Below are 24,036 nucleotides of genomic sequence, written 5' to 3' on the forward strand. Positions count from 1 at the left end.
AAATTAAAAGGAGATGACAAATTTCATATGGCACAGGAAAGTGGTCTCAGACACAAGCCGCTGTCGAACTCGACAGACTATATGGGCTACACTGACCCCAAAACGGAGTAGTTTCTGGGGGGGAAGCTATACTCAGCATCGAAAGCTCCATATAAAAACACAGAAGGCTGATTCAATTACAATCTCTGAATAGCTTCAGAAATGAACAATTGATCTAATGAGTATTGTAATACTATATATTTAACCCACTATACTTACAAAGACTCCCGAGCATATAATTTAAGATAAAGAAGAAACATACCATCTCCAAATCAGCTCCACTCTAAACTTCAAGCTCGCTCAAACCCCGCTCACGATATAATTCTTCAAGATATAAAGACCACACTTCCACAAGACCGCAATCACTGAATTTCGAAAGATCAAGAACACCGACACCTGAGAAATCATCAAGAGGTAAGCTAACTACATACCAAGCCCACCCAACCCACTAATTCTCACACCACCCCCACACTCCTGCTCACCACATCCCATTCCCTAATTCGCTCCACCTAGACAAAATCCTCAAGGAAAGAGTTCTCTGTATCGATATTCACAAGCCGGCGAAACATTCCCAACTGCTGCGTACTTGCTTTACTGTTTGCTCATCCAAATACGTACAACCATCCATCTAGTATCCCAGCTCCACCAGTCACTGCGAAACAAATCCTATGCTGCCACCCCCAAGACACTTTCATAATATTGACAACATTATCAACATAGTAACAATATCCCAAATATGAGGAAGATAACCTCCGCTCCTCCCCCCCTCCCCTCAGATCTTCTATACAAGTGACAGGTACAACATCGAGAAACAAATAAAACCATACAGATTGATATGTACCATTCATTACAAACCTCAATATCTCACTTCCCACACATCAGAATCGCATGATTAAAATAACCACACTCCTATCAACATCTCCATACATACCCATACATACCCATACATACCTATACATACCCATAAATACCCCCTTCTCAGATCAATCCCGAGATAAATTACCCCCTCTCATAAGAATCCCCATCAAATCTCAAGAATCCTCATATCCAGCCCGCATCTCTTCCTCCCCAAACACATTCACCTCTCACACACAGAACAGCACAGAAAATTACAAACAAATCCCACCAGTAAATAAAGAAAAACATCCCGTAACAATTTTTCATTCATTCATTTATGTATTCATATATGCATATATTCATTCATCGCATCATCACACCATCACACCATCCCACCATTCATCCCACCATCCATCCATCCAATTTTTCCATTCACAAACAATTAAATCCCCACTCCAAACGTATCCTTCATTTATTGATCCATACAAAAAAGCAAAAAAAGCAAAAAATAGCGAGAACGCAAGCAAGCGAACGAAGACGACGCGAAAAACAACAAACAGACGATAAAAATATCAGAACAGGACCAATGACCAACTTATGTAGAAAAAACAGATAGACAAGATAAACAATGTGAAGAAATATAAATAGTAAAAAGGTAAATGAGTTGAAACAGCCGGACCCGAGTATATCTTCATATAGAGAGAGAGGGGGGGGAGAGAGAGATGAGTCTCAAAAGACGAGAAAGATACCAGTATTACCCATCCGCAAACTAAACCCTCAAATCCCTCTCCAGTCTCCCTCTCAACCTCTCAATTCTCTCCCTCTTACTCCCCACACTACTAACACTATCCGAAGGCGCGACGCTCATCGCACCCCTGGGGTTAAAATAGCTCTTGCCATCCTCATCCACCCCCCTATCAAAACAACTCTTTCTATCATTCCCATCCCTCTCGCCCCTCCTCTCCGCATCTCTCTCTCGATCACCCGCATGCGTGTATCCACTTCCCTGTTCCCTATAACCACCACCATACCTCGCACTCACCACCGTCGATGCCGGAAGCGGGACATCTCTCGCGCGACTACGTTCGCTCACCGCGCTAACCGATACATCGTCTCGCTCCCACGTCGCTTCCGATCGGGGAATGCGTTCTCGCGAGCTCGCGCCTACTTTTGACGGTGAGAATTTAATCGTAGTATGTGTATGACTGATCTTACTTTTTGCATCATCGCCTCTCGGCACCTGTGAATACCGGGTTGGAGCTGCAGAAACTTGAGTCGGAGCAGGTCCGTACTCGTATTCGGATTCGCGCACGCTGACTTGGCTTTTGGGGGCGCGCGAGACTTGTGTTGGAGCACGACTGACTGCTTTGACGGTGCTGGTCCGCTCGCTTACTTTGGTCGGTGCGATGCTCTGGGCTTTGTCTCTGATGTTGATTGCGGTGGGTGGTCTTGCGGTTCCGGCATTTGAACCTTCTCCTTGATCCGCTGCACTACGACGGATTTTCGTGCCTGTGTTTGAAGGCGCAGCAGAGCTGTAGTAACTGCGTTCCTCAATTGGACTTAACACACCCTCTCTCTCACGTTCGCGATCACGTTGAATGCGCGAGTAGCTAGAGGCAGGGGGAGGCATAGGAGCATGCGGGGCTTCAATAACTCTATATCTGCGTTCTGGTCCTCCGGCTGAAGAGCCTTTCGTGCTACTTGCGATGGTTTCCGCATGACCGGTGGTATAGCTTCTCCTTAGACCCGGCATTGGTTTACGCTCTGGCTCTAATTCGTATTCGGGGTCTTCGCTTTTGACCATTGCATATGCGAATGCAGCGCCTGCAGCCGCGCCAAGAAAAGTACCCACGAGAGCTTTATTGGTCATGCCGAAGAGCCCACCATTCTTCTCTTTTTCTTTTTCTTGCTCGGCTCGTTCTACCTCGTCTACGTAGACAGTTTGCTCCTCATCATGACTCATGTCTCTGCGGATACTAACTTGTGTACTGGGATGCCCATGACCTGCATAAGTTTCTCTCCTCATGACTCTGGGGAAAGTTTCTGCTCTTCGAAAAGGTGGGTGTTCTGGAGCTTGAGATTGAGGAGCATGGGAAACTTGTGTTCGGGCAGGTGCTCTGGAAACGTGACTTGGAGCTACAGCACGGTATGCTTCGTCTGAAGTAGGAGAAGTGGAACTACCAGCTGTACTTCTGGCAACTTCTTCTTGCCATTGAAGAACACGACGAGCTTCTTTTTCAGTAGCAGCTGTGACTATGGTTGGGGGACGGGAGGATTCTCGACCGCGGGAAGCCATGTTCGGTTATGGCTTCTAGTGTATAATTTGAATTTATGTTTCGGTCTTGATGTTGTTTGTTGTTCAAGATAATTGTGCTGATTTCGAAATCTAATATGCAATGTATTTTCTTATACTTGTGAAATGTCGAATGGTTGCGTATGTATGTGTGTATGTATGTTCCCAAACTGAAATAAAGATGAATGATTCGAATCGAGGTGGCGTGAACGGTGTAATGTGTTAACGGTGAGAGGGGAACGGTGAATGTATGTATTTCAAATAATGCCCAAAATTGTGCCGAGAAGAAGGAACATCCGATGAAGATGGAATGACGACCCTGATAAGTTCTAAAAAAATGTGACTCCGGTTTGGTCTTGGTTGTTCCTAGTTGCTCCGCTTGATCTGCTAACTACCTATGTAGTTGTGGATATAAAGGCGGTCAGCGGTCAGATGAGATGAGGTGAACTCGTGTGTGCATGCACATTTACTTCATTCAGCAAGTCCCAGAATATGAAACACACAGGCAATGATTGTTAACGATTTAACTTGTCAATCGTTTTTGTCGTTAGATCGATGGATTAAGGTCGATCGTTGAATTAAGTCGTATTACTCTGATGATGCAGAAAAGATCCACGCCGGGAAGCACAAACAAACCCTCCGGAGGTTAGAGAGTGAGACAAAAGGATTGATTGTTGATGAAAATAGCTGAAGATGGGTTGCGTGGTGATGCAAGATTCGCAAGAAGGCAGTGTTGGCGTTTGATAAGTTTCGGAGGTTGGGAAAATGCGGTAAAGAAGCAGGCAGGAGGGAGGAACACTTGACAAGTAATATCTGTAGGTGCTAGCTATTTCTCTGTACCAAACGAAAATCTGCCGCGATAGGAATTGAATTATGAGATGAAAAAATGGGTCCTTGGGAATTATGAAACGAATTTAATAAGGAATTCTGCAAATGGAGATCGATATGTAAATGTAAATAAATGCATATGTGTAATAGGTGAACTGACTTCTTTAACGAGATATCAAAATTCGTACTGTGCACCGAATTCCTCGTTAAAAGGATCTCCCAAACGTTTCCAAAGAAAATCAAAAATTCAATTGATACATGAATGTATATAAGTATTATTTGTAGCTTTATCTTAAACTCTGAATTGATGAATAAACATTAAGAGGAAGAAGCAAAGAGGATATCAAAAGAGAAGTATTGTCGAAGCATTAAGTTTATGCATCGGTATGTGGTGTTGAACTTTTGAGTCCGGAGTAAATAGTATATATGCATACTGCAAGAGAATGGAGAACATTATCTAGTTTTGACAGTTGTCGCCTCATACTAATCCCTCGAATGAATGGATCAATAGACCGATACAAATCAATCAAATCAAACCCATGTATACTCGTTCGACACTACAGCACATCCCCACAACTTTTTTTTCTTTTTCAGCCAGCGAGCCAGGCGTAGCGAACAAGTTTTTGTTGTGATTTGATCATGTCAAAGAACTTTGAACTCCATCGATTCAATCAATCCTGTCCAAGCATTTTTGACCACTCTTGAGTCTCGCGTTTCGAGCCACTCACTCACCTAGATTCTTATGGGTAATCGTGGCCGATTCTTTGTGCCTGGCCTGGCGAGCCTGGCAAGAAAATGAGCCCAACCATAGATCATACCTGGCTGGCTGGTAATGTTAGGGTAGACGGATAAAACTGCACACAAGATACAAAACACACCCAATTGCAAACCCGATTGAAAAGCGTCCATATCATACATATCCCAAGGTCATATCTCTATCCCTCAATACCACGAAGCGATAAACAGCATCAATCAAAAGTAGTGTAGTGTTGCAGTCGAGAATCTGAACTATCAGTAAATTTAGAAGCAGGTTCAAAAAGATTCCTATAATTTTCGATTCCGAAATCTCAATCAATTGAATTGATATAGAATTTCAAAACGAGGACTGTGATTTGATTGACATGTAAAGTTGGCCCAATTGACTTGTGTTAAAATCCGTCTCCATCATATATCACTTCTTCTACTGCATCAGTCTCCATCATATACCACTTCTTCTACTGCATCATCGTCTACAAGTCTATAATCTACCAAACTAACTTAAAAGTAATCACCATCCCGATGCAGGATCCTGTGCCTGTACCTGTACCTGTACCTATACCATGCCTACCGTTCCTACCGTTCATAACCCGCATCGTAACCATAAAGAAGACTTGCACGCTGCACCATCCATCTCCCCTCTCCCCTCTCCGCATGCCACGTCTCCGGCCTCCTACGAAGATCTCCCGTCCATCCATACAAAATCCTGTTCGTCTCGTACCAAGTATTACCAACATCCTACCAATTTATGCGACCGCTCTAGACCAGGATTACCGGTATTGCATCGCCTCAAATAAAAGCGATTGGTTTCGAGATCATGCGATGCTGCAATGATTAGCAAATAGGACAATCTGAACCATACTCGAGTCTTGCATCCCCATAATTTGATGGAAACGAGCAGCTGCTTCACTTCCGAGCTTGAAAGACTCGATTTGCTATTACGATTTTCTGATATGTCAATTCAAGGCGACAGGAGAATACCCAACGAACTATGCGCGGACTAATTCAAGATCTATAAGTTTTCAGTTCCGGTTCCATTTTCCATCTCGATTGCGCAGACCTGAATCTAGAACCTGCATGGAAAAAGTATAAATGTTTTGTTGTACTTTGAAAACCAAGGCGGGTTAACCGTTATCCCATTCTTGATCACGCGAAAACCGTTCTTGTTAAGTTGCAAGCTAATGAGCAAGAAGAATGGGGCATGCGACAGATGGATTAACTTCACGCATTGTGATTTGTTCAAATTTTGGAGAATTTCCCTTTCATTGACCAGTATAGTATTTTTGTACATGAAGCTATCCGCTGTCACCGAATGACTCGCGGTAGTGTCTGCCACCTAGCAGCATGAACCAATTTCCCATGCCAATTTGACTGCTTGCAGTTTAGCTAGCTCGAGGGAGGAAGCTGAATGCAAAATTCTACGCCAAAGGTATGTTATGTATGCTGAAAAGGGGAAATACTTATCGTCATCCGGCGTGCAGTAGCTACTAAGCTTTAAAGTGGATGCAAAATGATACTAGAAAAGACAAAAGAGATGTGGATCAAGTTGAAGTATTCCACAAAGACGACTAAAGCGTCTTGGATCTAATGTTGAACGCCTTATGTTTTGGTTGTAAAAACAGAGACAGAGCACACAGATACCCAAGCCCGGCGACCACAAGCATATCGAACGATGTTGTTATCGTTGAATCTGCTCAATGGTCCCGCTTTCACCTTTTCATATCGACCAAACCTCCAATGCCCATCATCTCATACCATTCACAGCCCTGCGGTCTTTTGTGCTCCGTTCCTCCATTCGTATATTGTCGAATGTGTTCGTCGGTAATATTTGTGGGATGAGAAAAACAGCGGAATAGTCTAAATAATATCCCATGCATCCTCTGCAGCGTGGCAGAATTTGCTGCATGCCACACTTGCAGAAAGACTGTAGTTACTAATGGAGATCTTCTCATCCACTAGATCATCTGCAAAGTTGTCTGTTCCCTTTGCCATGGCACCAACAAATACACAAATGCTCTCCTTCGGCTCCAATGTCTCCACATAATCCCGAACACGGACCAATTGTGATTCGAAACTCAATGTAACTTTTCGGCAATTGGGAGGTAGGTGGTCGGTGATCGGGTTCGTAATAACCTTGAGGAGTTTTTCTTGAGAGTTGACAGATCGGATAGAGAGGCGATGTAAGAGTTGGACCATCAGACCGGCAAAACGCTTAAAGGTACGTGGAATTCGGACCGTTGGGCTGACCTCAATGAGAACTCCCTTGGCGGTATGAATGTAGATTTGGAGTCGGCCGGCTTTGTTGATCGGCGAGTCGAGGAGGGTGAGAAGACACTGCGATAGGTCAGTATTGAAATGACTGATCATTTTCTTGATTATATACGAACCTGATGTGTAATATCAGGTCGGGCATCACTGATGTCTCGATTCATCTTGCGCATAATACCAATGTGCTCATCACTGTTGAGAAGAGAGTATTTTTCCTCTGCGGCACGAGCGCCAGGTCTTCCACCACCCGAAGATTGTTTATAGGTTTCGAGACTGGCATTAGAGAGAACGACAATCAATCTTTGCGAATCTTTGTCGGTTGAAGGTATAGGAACATGCTGTTCTGCGATGACTTGAGGAAGACTTGGAGGGGGTTCAGACTGAGTTCCTGCCATTGCGAATAAATGTCAGTGGATGGGATGGCAGAAGTAATGTTGAATGCTTCCAAAAGAGAGTTTTGAATTGTAAGAAAAAGATGTATCGTTGTATCTCTGTATCGATGGATTGGTGAAGGAGTTAGATAATTGTGCGAGTTAACGGGAATAATATAAGCAAGTGTGGTGAAGTTCAATAATTGATTGAAAATATTTTTTGTTCCCTTTGGCATTAGAGCGGCGCGACCCGCTGAATTGGTGCGGGAAGGAAATTGCCTATGTAAAATTTCAAGAGGACGCGATTGAAGATAAGAGAACAAACTTTGAGGAAGAAAAAAGAATCTTACTTGGTCGCTTTACGACTCTTGGTTCTGGAGAAGACATAATACCTATTTGCGGTTTCATTAATAAAGGTTTCAATGCAGGTATAACGGAATTGTGAGGTGCTCGCATACTAATATTGGGTGCTTTTGATTTGGTGGTCTAAAAGTCGATTGGTTTGCTATTGATAATCCTTCACAACAGGTGGATGGAGAGAATGGTGTCAATGGATGTATTACTTCTGGTAAAAGAAAGTAAATATATATGCCAACAAAATCTTCGGAAGAGGAATCGAGGATCGAATTTATTGTACAATTGTTGTGATACAGAAGGTTGGTTGGCTCGCTCGTGAACAGATTCTAGAAAATAAATTTATATTTTGACGGCAAAAGTGGGATGAATGTGTGAGTGTCAGAGTGTGTGGGTGTGTGGGTGGGTGGGTGGATGTGCGTATGTATGTATGAGAGTGAGTTTTGAGGGAAAGGGTCGAAGGATAGAAGTTAAAAGTTACGAGTGGAAAAAGGTCGAAGGATAGAAGTTAAAAGTTACGAGTGGAAAAAGGTCATCCATCATCTTGAAAACATCAGTCAGTCAGTTGCTGTGCCACAAGTTCACTGAGTTATGGGACCTAGCGCTGGTATCATATGCACGTATTGAGCCTGTTAAACCAAAGGGAATTTTGAACAATGTAATACCATAAACATCGGACAAAGTTCTCTCCTTTGTATATCCTTCACATTCCCTTCACATTGTTCTGAAGACTGTATACAGACTCTTTCATGTTGTATTTTATCATGACTTGCATGCGGTGACGGGTACGAAGGGGTCATCGTTGCACGAGCCAAGTCTTGGTAGAGCAAGGCCATTGAAAAATCGGTAGCACGCGACAGGCATGCCCCTCACATTGAGCCTCAGCAAGATGAGATGAGATTGTATCGTGGACAAATTTCGGCGGAAGCGTAGTGGTAGTGATACTACTTTCTTATCATAGATATCCTCCACTCAGTTCCACCATATTCGGAGTCCTGATTGTGTGAACTCAAGGTGCGTTATTAACTCTGGATTCTATAAGTAGGTTTCCATTACTACCATGGTGGAAGCAGTATTAGCACAGACTGAATACAGCACGCACCAGTGCACCACACGTTAATATGCAAGGCACCAACCCTGATTGCATCACTTCCGCCCCACGATGATCTCAAAAAAAAAACAAAAAAAAAAACAAAAAAAAAAAACGACTTCGGGGACTTTGTCAATGCTCATCATTCCAATGTCTCGGGTCATCTTCAGCCAGTTGTACAACCACCGGAACCCCTTCGGGTGTCAGAGGGATAGCTCGTGTGCTTACGCTGTGGAATCCGCGATAAAATGATGGGTTTGGACTTGGCAATGGCATCTTTCTCAATCCCCCATATCCTACTGTGCTACCTGCCTTTGCCGTAGAACTTCCGCCCGACCCCACCATAACAGCCATCCCATGTCTTGTTCATCGATAAAGAAAAATAGGATCAAGGCAATTCCGTAAGCTTTCACCGCAATTTGATGTTTCTTCTTTGAATCGATGGCAACTGTATTCCGTGCAATGGGTGTGCGGAACCACGCCTCAGCGGAAGTTTAAAGACACGCAGGTCAATCGAGTTCACCATGGTACATTTTCGACTCGGCTTTGTATCAAAAACATATCATGAATGTCGACTTGCTTTTGACAGCATCCCTTCGTTCAACACATAATATGGGAGTAACTGAACTTTATATAGCCAAGCTTCAATCCTTGTTCTATCGAGATCAACTTATTTAATGGCCGGAATATTGCATTTTTCGATAGGACCACGCCAAGGGAAGTGTACTGTCAGTTAAAGTTCCAAGAGATTTATAGTTATTGCGGCCTATCTTTCGTTTTGTTTTGTGAAGAACATTGTGAGAATGTTGAGAATGCGCTTTGTAGACTTGATGATTGCATTCGGTCAATTGTTCTCATGTCGAAGATAAAAGTGCAACTGTCACTGATGATGTATGAAAGGAGGGTAAAGGGTGGAGAGATGGGGCTTCAAATCGGTCTGATTGAAAATCAATATTCAGCAGATGGTAATCATTCCAAGATTGTTTACCCATCGAGTGTATATTTCGATCTGAAGATGTTTCAAACTCACGGTTCCCTAATCCGAACTCATTCTACCATATCTCCGCTCACAGAACATATGATGAGAATCGATCCAAGACAAACTGATGCTAAGGATTAGGTTGTCATAAAATGCTTGAAACCCGACGGGGAACAACGGTGAAAATGCTTGGTCCGGGGTCAGTGCATAAGCATCCTGGAAATCAACGAGCCTTATCGAATCTCTGTAACACGACCTGAGACGACGGCAAACCGAAGATTTGCTAACTCGGATGACAGCTGCCACTATTCTACCGTTTTGAACGGTAATAGTCAATGCAATAGATATGATATTGGAGAGTGGAAGAGGTGCACACATGAGCATGAGAATGACTCTTTTAATGAGCAACAAAGGCCCGTAGTAACTCGGCGTTGTCTTTGCTCCAGATGGTATTGAAATATGGATCAATAGAGTATCCAATAATGTCTTGCACGGAATTGACTGTGACTGAGGGATATATTTTCTGACTTGGTGCATGGTGTGTGATTTACTGTCTTGACTAAGTTGATTTGACTCATTCCCCTGCTGTCTGATTCTGATGCTAAGATCCAATGTCTTGCAAGTAATATGGCGGCTCGTTGACACAACTTTTATTAGCGGCCATAGAGTAAAGCTGTAACCTTGATTCCGATCAATACTCCGATATCTTATCAATATGATCCTCAGTGTCTGAACCTTCAAACCGCAAGATGCTCGGATGTAAACTGTCAAGAGGACTCAGTCCCCCAGCATAGTTCGGTTGGTAGCTTCATCTGATATCGTACTTTGCGGAGTCTTAGTCCAAGATTGAGAAGGCTTTCTTTCGGTGATTGATGCAAAGGTAATCATGATTGAATTATCATCAAGTGATACAAAAGAATCTTCGCGACGGTGAATTCTATTGATTGAGAGGTTATGTAAAAAGCTATTTGGGCTTGTAAATGCTGTAGATGTTATGTTGTGTTCAAGTCCACGGGTGTACTTGCATTTCTTGTTTGATCCAAACTTGAATTGCCCAGGCCAGGTACTCCAATTATAGTATCTAGGTACCTAGTCTTTCACTCTTCATCTCTTCATCTCTTCATCTCTTCTTTCAACGACATCAGATTCCAAATCACCGCCATCATCAGCACCACAATTTCAAACGTCTTAATTCTCATATCCTATATATCATATATCATAGATATCGTTGCCCTTGTTCAATTCAATACGTCATAAAATCTTTTTATTCCTCATGGTCTCGATAATCCGATTAGACGTCAACCGGAGTTTTGGTAGGCGGGAATGTTCATGGTTATCGGAAAGTTGGCGAGTTTTATCACCCTTGCACTTCAGACGTCAACGGTTTCCAATCAGCCCTAATACAGCCAACCTTCGTATTCACATCTCTCCCATTTCATCCCATTTCGTCCCACTTCAAGCAAGCTAGCCCATGTTCACGACTTAGTTGAGATCAATATAGTCCCAGATTATAATCTTCGTCTGATGTTTCTACATACTCCCTTCTCGTTTTTCAGATGACAGGTACTCCAGGCGCTGCGACAACTTCGATCTCATGTCTAGTTTCATAGCTTCTTATGCAACAACGGGATCTCCATTGCCAATATACGAGCAGAATTATGTTCACTTCTGTCTATCCTTTCCTTGATCCACTTGAAGTTACACTACATTCACAGATGCCGCAATGCCAAGAAATAAGAATAAGTATAGACGCTTCGTCTTCTTCTTTTCTTTCAACCTCGTTACCAGCAATCTCTTCTTCTCTCTCTGTTCAAAGTTATTTGGCGGGTTCCTCTCTTTTACAGTTTCTCTCTTTTAATTTACTTCTATTCTATCTTGCCAGTCAAGTAGATCACGTTGACCGTGCATCTAATCTTCACGATCTCCCACACCTCGACGGTCTTCATTCATTTATACTAAAATATCATTCACACTTATAGCTCCAAGCTTTAAATCAAAACGATGTATATCAGCAAAATCGCAAGTGTAGCTGCATTGATAAGTGTTGTAGCGGCAATTCCATCACCACAAAAAGGGACAAAAGACGCTGCTACAGCTGCCAGTGGAAACGATGCGTCCCTTACATTAGCATCAGATGCTATTCAGAGCGGTTCATTCGCCGATGGTTCAGGAGAAATTGGTGCGGCGGAAGTTGGACAAGCGAAATCAGCAACATCGAAGAATAACTTTATCAACTTTTGCTCGGGTTCAACTTTGACAAATGGTCTACAAGTTACTACAGGATCATGTAACGGTATCCGTAAGTTATCTGTGAACTATATTTAGTCGATGCGAATCTAATCATAAATAGCAATGGGGAAGCTTCCCGCCAAGACCGCCATGGTCTCTTCAACCATCATTAATCCTCCAACAGGCGGAAAAGGCATCCCATCAGACACCACCTTCAACATCACAGTTCAAATGTCAAATATTGTCGCCGGTTCCTTCACCAATGCTGATTCTACCTACTTCGCTGCACCCCAAGATCTCTCCGGCGGTAAAGTAATTGGCCACACTCACGTCACTGTCCAAGATCTTGGTAGTTCTTTGAACCCTACGAAAGCTCTCGACGCTACCCAGTTTGCCTTCTTCAAAGGTATCAACGATGCAGGCAATGGTAATGGTCTTCTTTCCGCTGTCGTTACCGGCGGTCTCCCGGCTGGAAATTACCGTGTATGCACAATGGCTTCTTCATCCAATCATCAACCAGTTATCATGCCTGTCGCTCAGCGCGGTACCGCAGATGACTGCACTAAATTTGTAGTTACCGGCTCAGGTACCACTGCGAATGCAGCTTCAAATGATGGATCTGGTGGTCAAGCTGCTGCTGCTTTAGCGGCAAGTGCAGTGGCTGCTGGGCCTAACAACTCGGTGGCAAGCTCAGCTGCTGCTGCGAGTTCGAAGGGTTCAGCTGCCAAAGGAAATGCTAATGCAGCTAGTACGGCGAGTACTTCGGCAAAGGCAGCTAATACAGGGAATGCACAGGGAGGCAATAAGGGACAAGGTGGAAAGAATGGCGGTACCAATGCACAAGGAGGGAGAGGAGGTAATAATGGAAAGAGACGTCGCTCGAGACTTGAATTTATTGCATAGATTTCTTGTTCGATCCGGGAGGTACAAGATATTCGGGGTCTTATGGACAGGAGAAAAGAGGTTCAAGATACTCGAGTATGAGTCGCAATCAGTAATATAGGTAAGGTAAAGCATGGGCTTAGGGACTGGGTAGAAAGGAAAGGTGTTTTATTTCCTTCTTCTCTTTTCCCACATGATTTTCTTTCACGGGCAGATGCATTGGGTATTGGTACCCTGGAATGAATGAGTGAGCGGATGAATGATCTACAACTTGATGGTAAATACATCATATATTTGATGCGATAAGATGGGTCGAGGAATTTTTTACGAATGTCACACATAATAGATATCCTATTTGTTTATTGTATTGTAGTGTAGTTGGACGCTGGATGTCACGAATGTAATACCAAAAAGAAAATTCACAAGCAATTGTCGATCACTTCCCTTCCCATAACTTCATCCGAATATTTCAAACGAAAAAATAATCTGAACTCTTCTTCCACACAAAATCAAAGACCTTACCTGTCATCCTATCTCACAATATGCACTACCTAGGTAACCTTGCTACCCAGGCACGATCAAACATCCTACGCGTCGGTACTACATTCCTCAGACGGTAGATCAGATGGCGGCGCTTAGCTGCGTCGCATATGTTGTGCATATATATATATATGTGTGTGTGTGTGTGTGTGTGTGTGTGTGTGTGTGTGTGTGTGTGTATGTGTTATGTTAAAAAGAGGGGGGTGCTGGAGGTAAGGGGGTTTTTTATAGGATCGCTTGAAACGGGTGGTGTTTGGGGTGAGTTTGGGGTTTCAAGAGGGGGAGGAGTGGTGTGGCGGTGTGGTGGTGTGGCTGGGGGCTGGGGTGGGAGGATGTGGGGTTTGGGGGATTGGGATGGATGGAGGGAAGATGGGAGTGAATGGAAGAGGGAAGAGGAAAGAAAGGGAGGGGAAAGAAGGGGAGGAGGAGAGTGGGAATTGAGGGATACCTCAGTGGTGATGAATGAGCAAGTGGAATGAAAAATCATGGGATAATTGATTGCTGTGAGGTTGAGGTCTGAATTAGTGATCTCGAAGAGAAAGCGACCAAGGTACCTAGCATTTAAGTCTGGTAGTGCATGTTTTACTAATACATGTTTGTGGAAACTATAGATTGAAGGAAGCGGATTTTTGGGATTAGGGGAGATGGATGTGTAAGGTAAAGGTAAAGATTTAGATCTAATTCGATACATGGCCACCAGAGCAGGAGGAAGCAGTCAATGGGGGACTCCCGAAGTGAGTGGGAGATTGAGGATCGGCATCTTTGGTCTTTGGGGATATTCATGGATGAGTTTTTGCTAATTTGGGAGCTTGGGTTGGCCTGCTGATGGGATGTGGAATGTGTGTTGTAGTTGAACTTCCTTCTTGATGGTTTTCAATAAGGTGTTCCTATATGGATATTAGAGGAACTTGTGCTCTTGTTCTTGCAAGAGAGGGTTTGTTGAGATGGGGAAAAGTCTTCTGGTTTTGACTTCTTGAGTTCTTGTCGCGTGGAGTCTCGGATCGCAATCTTTTGTCTCCTGAAGTTATCACAAAGACTTGTTTTTGAAGATAACCAGCGGGCTACATCCTCGGAGCTGCTACCTTCTACTCCCCTTATGGACATGTAGTTCCGAATTGAGGGACTAGTATTTTCTATTACAATCATGCTCGAGAGTTTCAAATTCTGCCATAAGAAGCTATACACTACAAGAATGTGTTCTCATTTCCCCGTATCATTCACTGGAAGCCATCAGTGCTGCGCGCTAAGATATACACATCATGTACTGGTCTCACCATTTTGTTGCATATTTGACTTCTAATTCTTGATAAGCTTGAGTGTTGTCGCTGACTCACGCATTCTAGTGTAAATATCTTCGATGGGGAGAAATACGGATTTTGGAGTCTTGGGACTTGAATGTCTAGTATTTCGCTGACTGAAACTGAAAGCTGGCGTGAGATCTGAAGGGTGTACTTCTGCTTCTCTCGTATTGTGAGTTGAAGATCAAATGTGCTCTTTAAGTTTTGATCTTCAGTGGGCTTGAAGTGATGTATGTATGAATGATAAAGAGCAGACATACTATGTACCTACTTGGGCCTATCACCATTGTTAGTCTTGTTGGATGAGACCGAATCCAACTTTGATTGTTCGAGAGATTAAGAAAGTTTGACATGCATGATGAGCTTAATAAGTCTTATTGGCTTGATCAAGATTTGTTATCTAGCGGGATATACCGTCGTGCCTGAAATTCACTGCGACAGCGAACCAACAAATCAAGAGATAATTTCAATTTCTCTCCCTCAAACTTTCTTCGAAAACAAAAACTTTCTTTTCGTCGCTCATTTAGTCTCAACACAATCAGAATCGCAGTGTAATCAGAAAACATTACAACATGAATTTGAACTTCCTCGTCTCAATATGGGCCATATGTGGAACTGCTGGCGCAGTCCCTCAGTATGGTTCCATCGAGTCTACCGTCACTGTTTACGCTCCCTGTTCTGAAGTTCTTGCTCCATTTCCGACTGCTGTAGCAAGCAATCGTATGGCACAAGTTTCTGCAGATACGTCTCTACCTGTTAATGTCACACCTACCATTCTCAACTATTCGCCAGTAGGATTTTCGAAATCGACCTGGGCTATCGGAGCTTCTCCATCATCAAAACTTGCTGGATCACTCGAGACTGCCGCTGGAGTAATACAAATCCCCCAGTCATCCAATGACGTCTTTTCTTTCATAGTCGTCAAAGGTACAACTAGCTGGTTGAGTGGCCAAACGCCAACGAGCGCTCCAAGTCAATCTTTCGTTGTCATTACGAGTGCTATAACAGTGGTTCCTTTATCGATTCCACCTCCGTCTGTATCTACGTCGACTTCCAGCAGTGAAGTTGTGGTTATATCCACAGAAACCGGTATACATCTTTCAACTGTTCCATCTCCAACTCTATCGTCTCCATATTCTTCTGCGAAATCCTCCGGTAGTGAGCCCGTGATTATATCAACAGAGATGGTTATTCCCCTGTCAACTCTGCCGTCGTCTCAATCCTCATCAATGACAATTACGACCAAATCGGTATCTACCAGTGAGCCTGTGGTCATGTCATCAGTAACGAATACTCCTGTATCATCCACTTCCCAATCGTCTTCATCAGTTTCAAGTCAACCAGAATCTGTCAGCAATGTGGTATTTACTTTAACCACCACAAAAACAACCTTTGTTCCTTTCTCAACTCCACTTCCAACGACAACTGCTAGTAGCAAACCTACATTTACATCAACCGGCGCAATTATTTCTTCACAGTCCAGTACAAATTACGCATCTTTCAATGGAACGATTATCTCCAGCACTTCCACATCTGCATCGGTAACTCCTCAAAATACAGTTGTTTCTACCTCTACAATTTCTTTCAATCTCTCATCCATGGGAAGCAATCTTTCTACTAATGCAAACCCACTTTCGAGTTTATCTTCTGTCTCAATCCTAATCCTATCTAAACCTGAAATCTCTGATAGCAGTATCAAGCCAGTGGCCTCAGTTCCATCAACCATCCTACCAAGTGCCGTTGAGCTCTCACCATCATTGACTGCCAATACCCGTTTCAAGTCGGCTTCGTCATTGGCCACTCTTACCGTCCCTTCTCCAATATCTGTGGTTTCTCAATCAGCTTCAGGTAGAATATTCACCGGCATTGCCTCCAATGCAGGTGGATGGAACTCAACGTCTCAAACAGCATCGAAATCGGCATTCAATACATCTAATTTTGACACAATTAAGTCTCTGACTACTTTGACTGGAGTGGAAGGTTCTCAAGCTGCTGCTCAAACTTCCCATTCTGTTTCTGCCACTTTGACTACTTCGGAATTCTCATTGATAATGCCGACGTCAATTTACAAGTCGATTTCGTTGTCTAAGGATACTTCGTTTTCTACAGATACTTCAACTTCTAGCTCCACTACAATGCCTAGTTTTACTTCGGTTTCCAGCTTTAATGCAACATTCTCCACCTCTTCCTTATCGAAGTCTACTCCAGCCTCAATCTTGACTCCAGTATCCAATGCTACTTCAACACCTCAATCAAGTTCATTGTCTACAGTCGCGCCAATATCCAGTTTTATTTCGGTGATTAAAGGACCAAGTTCCGTCACTTTCCCCAACTCAACATCCTCTACATCCACTAGCATCATACCCTCAGCCACACCCACAAACTGCGGAGAGCGTGGAGACTTCGTCTTGACTGTAAGTCTATCTTCACTAAGTGTGATACCCAGCAACTAATCAAACATCCAAACAGTTCGATGACATCCCACCGCTATCCGTCTCCAACGCAAGCGATACTGACGTCCAGCCCGAACCGTTATTCAATCCATACCACCAATTCCTCTTCTCGGATGGTTTCGCCGTCGTTCCACCACCAAAACGTCTTCCCTTCCTCCCATCTTCGAAACCACTCCTCCTCGAATTCATACCCAACTTCGAAGCCAATTCCTCAAACAGAAAAACAGGTCCAAATGCCGCAGATCATGGCTTCTCGGGCCAGATAGGAAGTGGCGACGAAGGACACACCGGATGTTTTAATCTCAATCTGTACGGAGCATCACTCGGTTGCGACTCCACGGGTCCTTCATGTGATTTCACGTTCACTGGATACAAGTACGACGTAACTTCTAAGGAGACCTCTCTCGTAACCCAACAAGTTATCGATGTTCCCGCTTGTCCTGAACTTGCCAATTGCGTTCTGACAAATGTTGATTTAGACTCTAGTTTTAAGGATTTAACGTATTTTTTCATGAATGTGACGGTGGCTGGCAAACCGAAACTTTGGTGGATGGATGATCTTCGTTTGGGATGGTCGGATAATAGTTGTGCTATGGGTCTTTGTCGTCAGAACGCTCATGTGCGTTAGGTATTGAGATGTTCGGGTTCAATTTCTGAAAAATGATGAGGGAAAAAGGGGTGAGGATATGGACTCCCAACTTTTAGTAGCCAGACTCAGAACTCAAGATATTAAACAAGTAGAATCAAACCTACTCGATTTCTAAGATCTCACATTCATCAGTGGGCTAAACATGACAGAATGGAGAGCCAGCAAATGGAAGAATGGATTCCTGTTTTCGATGCTCAGTTCAAAAATCCAGTAGCCCTCGCACACAAATCCAAAATTTATTGATTTGATCCAGAATACAAAATCTAATTCATCATCTTTTTGACGTTTTTTGATTCTCATATTTCCGTTTCCTTTACCTTAAGTTTCCCCAGATACCAACATGTGATTTCTCACACTCGTAGATTGTACCCCATTTTGGAATCATCAATAAATTACCTCTTCGCACAATGTGGCAAGCTACGAGACCTATATATATCAAGTTCCTTTCCTAGATTATTCCTAAACTCATCTCATATTTCCCCCAGGTAAATTTGACTTTCACGGGCGTCATTACGATGAGCACTACTCAGATATCAAATGAATCTCTGACTCTACCTTACAATAAGCAATCAGCAGTCAGTCAGACCCAATATTATCCTTTCAGATAGCATATCCATAACTCAGCTCGCCAGAGCGAATCATTCACAAGAAATAAAGCACTCGACCACTCGGGTAAAGAATTTTATTATCATGACTTCAAGGGTCCCAGACACATGAGAAGATACACACGATAAATAAACAATCTATAACATAAGCGAAACGTAGCATTCAAAAGAAAGAGAAGAATATTCAAGCATTCAGATATATATATGAATATCAAGCGAATCAACACCCAACCATCAAATTCGAGAACAAGGGAATCATGCGGAAGGGGATGAGAATAGGTTGCAGCGGAAAAAATTGAGAACCTTGGATTCTTGGACTAGGAATAAGGAAGTCGCAAAGTAACCGACGCTTAGGTGATACCTACATACATACATACCTATCTACACATCTTCACACATCCCCCTTACGATTTCACAAAAAGGGGTAAGAGTAAGAGAAGAAATATAGTCCCAAAATCGAAAATTCATCACTACATACATACCTAGTACGCAGCAGATCAAGGCGATGCGGATGCGAGTCAATTCGAAGACGGTAAGAAAAATGCGTAGTATTGTTAGTGCTGAGAGAGAGAGAGAGAGAGAGAGAGAGAGAGAGAGAGAGAGAGAGAGAGAGAGAGATAAATAGATGAAAGAAGAATATCTGTATCTGTATTTACGCTTGATATTGAGAGTGGGAAAGCGATTTGGCGCAGTGGATGGATAGATATACATACATATCTCTAATTAAGGTTACAGTAGGTAGGTCTATAAATTTTGTGAAAATCTTCGTGCAGGATACCTACTCAATGGCACTCCGCATTTCGATGAACTATCGCCGTTCAAATCGCAGGGAGAGTGTGATCAAGTACTAATTACTTACTATTCGATCAAAGAATCAAAGAATTAATTATACTGCAAATAAGTGGTAAGTAAGTAAGAAGTAGTAAGTCAGTAAAAGATGAGTAAATCCAAAAACAAAACATTCATTCATACATACATATATACATACACCAGATTTCCCAACCACCCACCTGGGCACATACACGTTCCCCAAAAAACTCCACCCCGCACATCCATCGTCCATCACTCCACCCACCCTCCCCTTCCCAAAGAAAGCACACCCATCCATCCACGACATCACCAAAAATACAAAAAAAATGTAAAAGCAAAGCTCCCGGCCTGGTTCGAACAAGCGACTTGGCGATAACGTGTCTGATAACGACTTTTATCAAAGTGTTACTGCAATCGCCCACTCTACCACTGAGTTACAAGAGCCGTATGATGATTTCGTTATAGTAGGGAGAATTATTGTGCAATATATTTTAATGACAAATTATGTGTCGGGGTCACTCAAGAGACCATGTTAGAGGGAACGTGTGATTGGTTATTCGCTGTTGGAGTCCGCGTGGGGGTCAGGTCTGAGAGTCGGGAGGGGTGAAGGAAAGACCGGAATTCGACCGCGCGGAAAATGGCATGTTTGTAATTTGCCGGGAGCTTTTCTTTCTGCTTTATCGATTTGTCAATTGTATCGTGTATTGATTGAGCTATTTATTTTTATGTCTTTAGTCTAATCGATTTAAAAATTATTATCCCGATCCCATGAATATTGAAAAATGCAATGTATATCTATATATTTATCTATCTATCTAGATCTATATACCTTCTTCCCCAATGCGCAAAGATGGATATTTCTTCTACATTCAATTCAATCCGGTAAAGAAACCCTTTTGTAAACCACCAACTCCTTGACCCGAAATCAAAACGCCTTTATCAAAATCTAATTCTCAATATCATTTCAAGGATCATTAATACTCCCATAGTTAGGTCTCTGATCCGATTCATAATTTCCTTCTTCTGATGCGATAGATTGTATGAGATCTTTTGTTTTCGGTCCCGTGTATGTCCTAGAGTTTCTATTAGTATCATCTCAAAATCTGGTGTAGATGAAAGATGAAGAAAGAGAAACATACCTTCTCGCTCCAGCCCACCACCACCCCAAACTAAACACCGCAATAGCCGCGCCTACTGCCACCGCATAATTCATATTCTCCATCGTAACTGGTCTCACCGTTGGGAACATCAGAACTATACTTATGAATAACACCCAGGTACATGCTATCGCATTGATCGGCTTTTGCCATATTCCAAGTGTGTATGGGCCGGGAATGAATTTCACGCGCGAGGCGTATATATTGCGTGCCAGAATAACTGCCGCATATGACATGTCAAGAGCAGGAGCTGTGATATTGAAAATTGCGACGATGGTAGCGGTGCTGCCGATGGCGATGGTGTTGAGTGCGCATGTTAGAAGGACAATGAGCCAGACAGAGTGGAGGGGAGTGTGGGTGTAGGGATTCACTTTGGACCAGAACCTATGAGGTTGGCTGTTAGTATTTTTTGGTATAAAACGCGTGATGCAACGAGTAAATGGCATATTTGGAAATCCAGAGACTTGAGAACTTACTTTGAAAAGGGAAGAGCTCCATCTCTCGCAAAAGCATATGCCATTCTAGTATCAGCAAGCATAGCCGAACATCCCGTAAAAAATTGAACAAGAATGACAAAAAACCACATTGCAGTTGCACCGTTCTTGCCCGCCGCATTTAAGAAGATTTGCGCTGCTGGCATTCCTGTGGGCGAATGAATGATAGCCTCAAGATCTGTTGCACAAAAACAAAGAGTAACGGTGAGCATCCAGCCTACGACTCCAGAAATGGTAACGGCCCATCGAATAGCCATGGGTCCACGAACTGCTGCATCGTGAGTCTCTTCTGACATGTGAGTTGTGCCGTCGTAATCAGTCATGGTCCATGCTACTGATAAGAATGAGAGAAAGAATGAAAACGGTGTTCCCCATCCAGATCCATTGGTGAAATGTGTAAAGACCCATGTTGCAGATTGTTTGTTAGGAGTCAATATGAGTAGAGCGATGCATATGGCGATTGAAGCTAGGACGTTGATTGGCATGAACCAAGTTACGATTTGATGAAGACGTCTTGTTGTTAAGGAAGAGATCACTCCCATTATTATAAGGATCAACCATGAGAGTAGAGTGGTTTGCAGTGCAGTTCTATCAGACCATGAGTACACCAAATTTCAGACATTGTTGAATAACTTACGGTGAATAGGCATATGTCCCGGTGACCTCATCAAAATCAGAGTTCATACTTGCAGCTGCTAGAACAAGCTGAGAAACGGTATATCCCACACTGGCAACACCTGCAGTTTGACCAAGTAGATTACACCATCCAATAATCCAGCTCCATATCGCCGCATGTTCAGGTGGGACAACATTCTTCGTAACGAAGTACATGCCACCTGCCGTTGGATATGCAGAGACCAATTCAGATACTTTAAGTATATCAGTCAGTACAAGTTACCATTCGAAAGCGAACAATTCTAACCTGAACTTGATATGATTGATGCCATTATAGAACCGAAAAACCATGCCCATACTGATGCCGCTGGTCCACCTAGACTCAATGGGCTTCCAAAAGTAGCAGGAACAGATCCTAGGACACCAAGAACGGAGACCGCATAGGATAATGTAGACCATTTGGAAAAATGTCGACGTAGATCCTTAGCTATTGTTAGTGGGCATCACATTGATTGCGGGGGTGGCGAAGAAGGCTAACTTGAGTATAACCAATTCTGTTCAACAATCTCTCATCATCGTTCTCGATGGTAGCCATGTTGCTACTCTTTTTCAGACTTTGCGATGTGTCAGTCACGGAAGTCTCAATGACCCCAAGATCATTTTTCTGATCCATATTTGATAGATTTCAGATATAATGTCGAATGCAGATATCTGAATAGCTTATGCAAAGTCACATACTCATGTGGGTTCGCAACGGAATATATACACTTGCGCATGGGCTAACGGATACAAGAAATGCAAGGAACGAACTTACTTTTAAGTCCGAACAAAAACAGCAAGCAGTATCTCTTGCCGCAAAGACTTAATATGACGCACAACAGAAGCGGTAAGGCCACGAACACGCTGGGTCTTCCCACCCCAAATTCGACCCCGGATAACCTTACCTATTCCCCTGTCAAATATACCCTCCAGAGAGAGCAATTAAACGAAAGAATATGCCGCCACCACCAACAAGGCTCTCAATAAGCCTGGTCAGGAAACCTAGGACCTGCTTCTATTTCCAATTCATGCGTCTTGGGCCTGCATTAGGGCATGAACTTTATGCCAACAAAAATGGTTCGTAAATATGTTTATCAATTGTCGCTAGTTTCAGCCCAATAGTGGAAACTTTCTAAACGAATAGACAAATGAGATGAGATCAGAATCCAGATGATGTAGATGATGTCGCGCAAATTGGAATAACGTGTACGAAGACTAAGTGACAGAAAAAATATACACACACATACAGGGATCAGTGAGAAGTGGGGTGCGGCAATCGCAATCGCAACGGCCTTTCTTTTTCAGGTATGGTTGTCTCACGCTGAATCGATAACATTTCTATTGTATGAGTTGAAGAAGAGAAGTTATCGAATCGAATGCGGGGTCTCCGATAGTAGTAGATTTTGGTCTGATATGATAGTTTTGTGCCGCTTTGAAACCAAGTTATTTGGTTGGTAGTATCGTTAGTACTATGGGGATATTCCGCAGTCCTGATCCAGTCCTGATCCAGTACTACTGGGCTCTAAGTTGGACTGTAGATTGCTGATTGACGATAATTTCAAGGTTTTGATGCGTGCTTATGATAGATGAAATTGGAATAGCTACTAGGTAGATACTTTTTAGGCTCAAATATCCATACATGATTACCTAGGTAGTATCGACCGACCTGTCTTTTTTTTTCGGGTTATATTTCGGCCCCGGCCCGGGACTGGAAACTAACTTCCGTTTGCCGTTGAGATTTACTAGCATCTGTAATTTGAGACGACGTATTGCCTTTACATTTGGATATACGATCGAAAATTTGACAAGACGATTCGAACTGCAAACGCGTATGCGATGTTTATCCACACTCGAAAAGCTCTGTTCTGTTCTATCTGATCAAGTTAGTGGCGGTGAAGCTCCCTTTTACGGACCCCCTCTTTCAAAATTTCCCCGAAGTTTCATACCGTATCCGTCGATCTACCCCTTTAAGGTTCTTTCAGAGTGGAGATAGTATCTTATTGAAGAACTCATTTTCTATAGGCCCTGATCTACAAGGGCATTTGCCGTGCTAGCATCTTGAACCTTGATAGGAGTCAATAAGGCTGTTTAGACCCGCGAGTTTGGTTCTGTTGGAAACACAACATTTCGAGCTTCCTATTGATTCATATTGTGCGATTGCCTGTCAGGACACAAGACTGGCCGTCCAATCATACAAATACACCAAAACCGACGCGAAGCCTGGAGGAAACTGGAATGGGAAATCATACCTGGTAGTTACACTACATATTTTGGTATATTGACATCGATATAAATTGTTTGGGGCGTACATCTTTGATCCATGTCTACCTACTCGTGCCATCTTCCGACTAGCGATGAACCCTCGTAAAGCTCGGAAACTTCCCTTTATGAAAGAAAAAAACGGTTACTCGTCGCTGAATGCTAGGTTTCAACCTGTACTTCGAACCGGT

At 43.0% G+C, this 24,036-nt stretch overlaps 5 protein-coding genes across 5 annotated transcripts; 2 read left to right on the forward strand and 3 right to left on the reverse strand.

Annotated features, from left to right (window-relative positions):
• Window positions 1-1,645: 1,645 nt before the first annotated feature.
• On the reverse strand, window positions 1,646-3,172 carry EAE97_009630 (uncharacterized protein; the record flags this gene model as incomplete). The annotated part of the gene is made up of 1 exon (XM_038880145.1): window positions 1,646-3,172. The coding sequence occupies one exon, from the start codon at window positions 3,170-3,172 to the stop codon at window positions 1,646-1,648; it is 1,527 nt and encodes a 508-aa protein (XP_038728851.1).
• Window positions 3,173-6,610: 3,438 nt separating this feature from the next.
• EAE97_009631 (uncharacterized protein) lies at window positions 6,611-8,289 on the reverse strand (the record flags this gene model as incomplete). The annotated part of the gene is made up of 5 exons (XM_038880146.1): window positions 6,611-7,087; window positions 7,141-7,409; window positions 7,743-7,784; window positions 7,851-7,878; window positions 8,266-8,289. The coding sequence occupies 5 exons, from the start codon at window positions 8,287-8,289 to the stop codon at window positions 6,611-6,613; spliced, it is 840 nt and encodes a 279-aa protein (XP_038728852.1).
• Window positions 8,290-11,816: 3,527 nt separating this feature from the next.
• EAE97_009632 (uncharacterized protein) lies at window positions 11,817-12,947 on the forward strand (the record flags this gene model as incomplete). The annotated part of the gene is made up of 2 exons (XM_038880147.1): window positions 11,817-12,114; window positions 12,166-12,947. 2 exons carry the CDS (start codon window positions 11,817-11,819, stop codon window positions 12,945-12,947), a joined length of 1,080 nt encoding a protein of 359 aa, XP_038728853.1.
• A 2,389-nt stretch (window positions 12,948-15,336) lies between these two features.
• On the forward strand, window positions 15,337-17,845 carry EAE97_009633 (uncharacterized protein; the record flags this gene model as incomplete). Its single annotated transcript, XM_038880148.1, has 2 exons — window positions 15,337-17,178; window positions 17,234-17,845. The coding sequence occupies 2 exons, from the start codon at window positions 15,337-15,339 to the stop codon at window positions 17,843-17,845; spliced, it is 2,454 nt and encodes an 817-aa protein (XP_038728854.1).
• Window positions 17,846-20,054: 2,209 nt separating this feature from the next.
• Window positions 20,055-22,322, reverse strand: EAE97_009634 (uncharacterized protein). Its single transcript, XM_038880149.1, has 6 exons — window positions 22,086-22,322; window positions 21,855-22,029; window positions 21,570-21,801; window positions 20,915-21,520; window positions 20,421-20,822; window positions 20,055-20,354 (listed from the first exon to the last, which is right to left on the reverse strand). The coding sequence occupies exons 1-6, from the start codon at window positions 22,218-22,220 to the stop codon at window positions 20,246-20,248; spliced, it is 1,659 nt and encodes a 552-aa protein (XP_038728855.1). The 5' UTR covers window positions 22,221-22,322; the 3' UTR covers window positions 20,055-20,245.
• Between the last annotated feature and the right edge of the window lie 1,714 nt (window positions 22,323-24,036).

This window comes from Botrytis byssoidea (assembly GCF_014898295.1).
Source record: "Botrytis byssoidea strain MUCL 94 chromosome Unknown BBYS_023, whole genome shotgun sequence".
NCBI classification, from domain to species: Eukaryota; Fungi; Ascomycota; class Leotiomycetes; order Helotiales; family Sclerotiniaceae; genus Botrytis; species Botrytis byssoidea.